This window comes from Odontomachus brunneus, unplaced genomic scaffold, assembly GCF_010583005.1.
Source record: "Odontomachus brunneus isolate Ranch 3 - 2012 unplaced genomic scaffold, Obru_v1 Obru_scaffold_170, whole genome shotgun sequence".
In the NCBI taxonomy this organism is placed as follows: Eukaryota; Metazoa; Arthropoda; class Insecta; order Hymenoptera; family Formicidae; genus Odontomachus; species Odontomachus brunneus.
In genome coordinates, this window is record NW_022639620.1 from 527,151 (window position 1) to 528,716 (window position 1,566).

The following is a 1,566-nucleotide window of genomic DNA, read 5'->3' on the forward strand; positions in this document are numbered from 1 at the left end:
GCTTTTTAAATTATTTTTAGTTATAATTAGTGTTCTTATTGTTAGTTTCTGGAAATTATAAAGAATTCTGAATATTCAATCTTCAGTTTAGATTTTGCGAGACTTGCGATGTTACGTTGAGTAATGATTGTATGGGAATAGGCTCTTTATTTTCAGCTTCTGGATGTTTCTCTATAGAAATAGTTTGTTGGACATTTTTAGCTGTCTTCGAAGCTGGCTGTTTTAAATTTAATAATATTTTAGGAAAAGGGCTTGAAGAATGAAAAGTTTCCGAATTAAGATTAGGCGGTGAGAATGGAGAGGAATAATGAACTGGAGACATTACAAAGGGACTTTGAACGATTAGATTTTCTGTAGGAATTGAAACTGTGGAATGTTGAGTCGGAACTATAGGAGCGAAAATATTTTGCAAGCCAGTTAACAATTGATTAGTTGTTTCTTTTAAAATACTTCTTTGGCTTTCAAGCATATTGTTAATTATTTCTTTTTCTAACTGTTTTTCGGATTCCATTAACGATTGAATAAAGCATCGATTCTCTGTCATAATTTTGCTTTGAACTTCTTCATAGTTTTCTTTTAATTTATCCGCATATCTCAAAGTAACAGCTTCATTTGATCTGCTCACTTTACGTTTCTTTGCAGGTATAGAACTATTAACTGTACTTAGATTTACGGTATTTGTATCGCTTGGCGAATCTTCTGATCTATAGTCTGTTGTACAGTTATTGTCCGATGTCGATGAACATCCTGGGACAGCGCCGTCTCGTGGATCTGGTTCATCTTCATAAATACTATTGCTTGAATCTAGTATAAAATAGATTTTTTTCATATTATCATAGATATTTTACCTACTATACTACTATTGTTCTTCATAAAAGTATACATATAACATAATCACTTACAACTATAATCATTGTTCTTAGAGAGATCTTGTAATGGTGTACTGTCTACAACATCTCCTATAGCAATGGGACGAAAATCCAAAAGTTGGCCCATTTCTTCTGCATATGGAAATAAGGACATGTAGTTGCCAGCTCCACTTTTTCCCATTTGTCTTCGGATTTTGTTATATTGCACTGAAAATTGCAAATGACATAACGAAATGAAATTATTCTTGAATAAATTAAAAGCCCTATATAGCATCAAGATAATATCTGTCACAATGAAGTCACATTAATGTCGTAGTGATATATGAATGTCCGCTTTATCATAAGGGTAATATCGCTATTACATCATTATGACAGGAAATTGTTCGATTAAGAATTTTATCTCATAAAAAAAGGATGTTATAACAGCATCACACTTGTAATGAAGAATATATTCACATAAAACTATTAGGATCTTAACTTAGTTTCCGCCCAAAAAATACTGAGAAAAAGCATTTATTGTAAAAAATTTATTTAAATTATTTCAATGAAAGTATTTTCCATCACTTTCTACAACTTTTTGCCATCTTTCTGGCAACTGGGCGATACCATCTCGATAAAACGATGTTTGTTTCGAAGCAATCCATTCGTCCACCCATTCTCGCACTTCTTCAACATTTCGGAAGCGTGTACCACTCAA

At 32.2% G+C, this 1,566-nt stretch overlaps 1 protein-coding gene across 1 annotated transcript in view; it reads right to left on the minus strand.

The window, feature by feature from the left end:
* Positions 1-7: 7 nt before the first annotated feature.
* LOC116851268 overlaps positions 8-1,566 on the minus strand; it is a 2,677-nt gene continuing 1,118 nt past the window's right edge. Inside the window, exons 3-4 of the mRNA XM_032830545.1 lie at positions 903-1,076; positions 8-804 (exon numbers count right to left, since the gene is read on the minus strand). Coding sequence (XP_032686436.1) covers positions 83-804; positions 903-1,076 — 896 coding nt within the window. The 3' untranslated portion in view covers positions 8-82. The remainder of the gene's footprint in view (positions 805-902; positions 1,077-1,566) is intronic.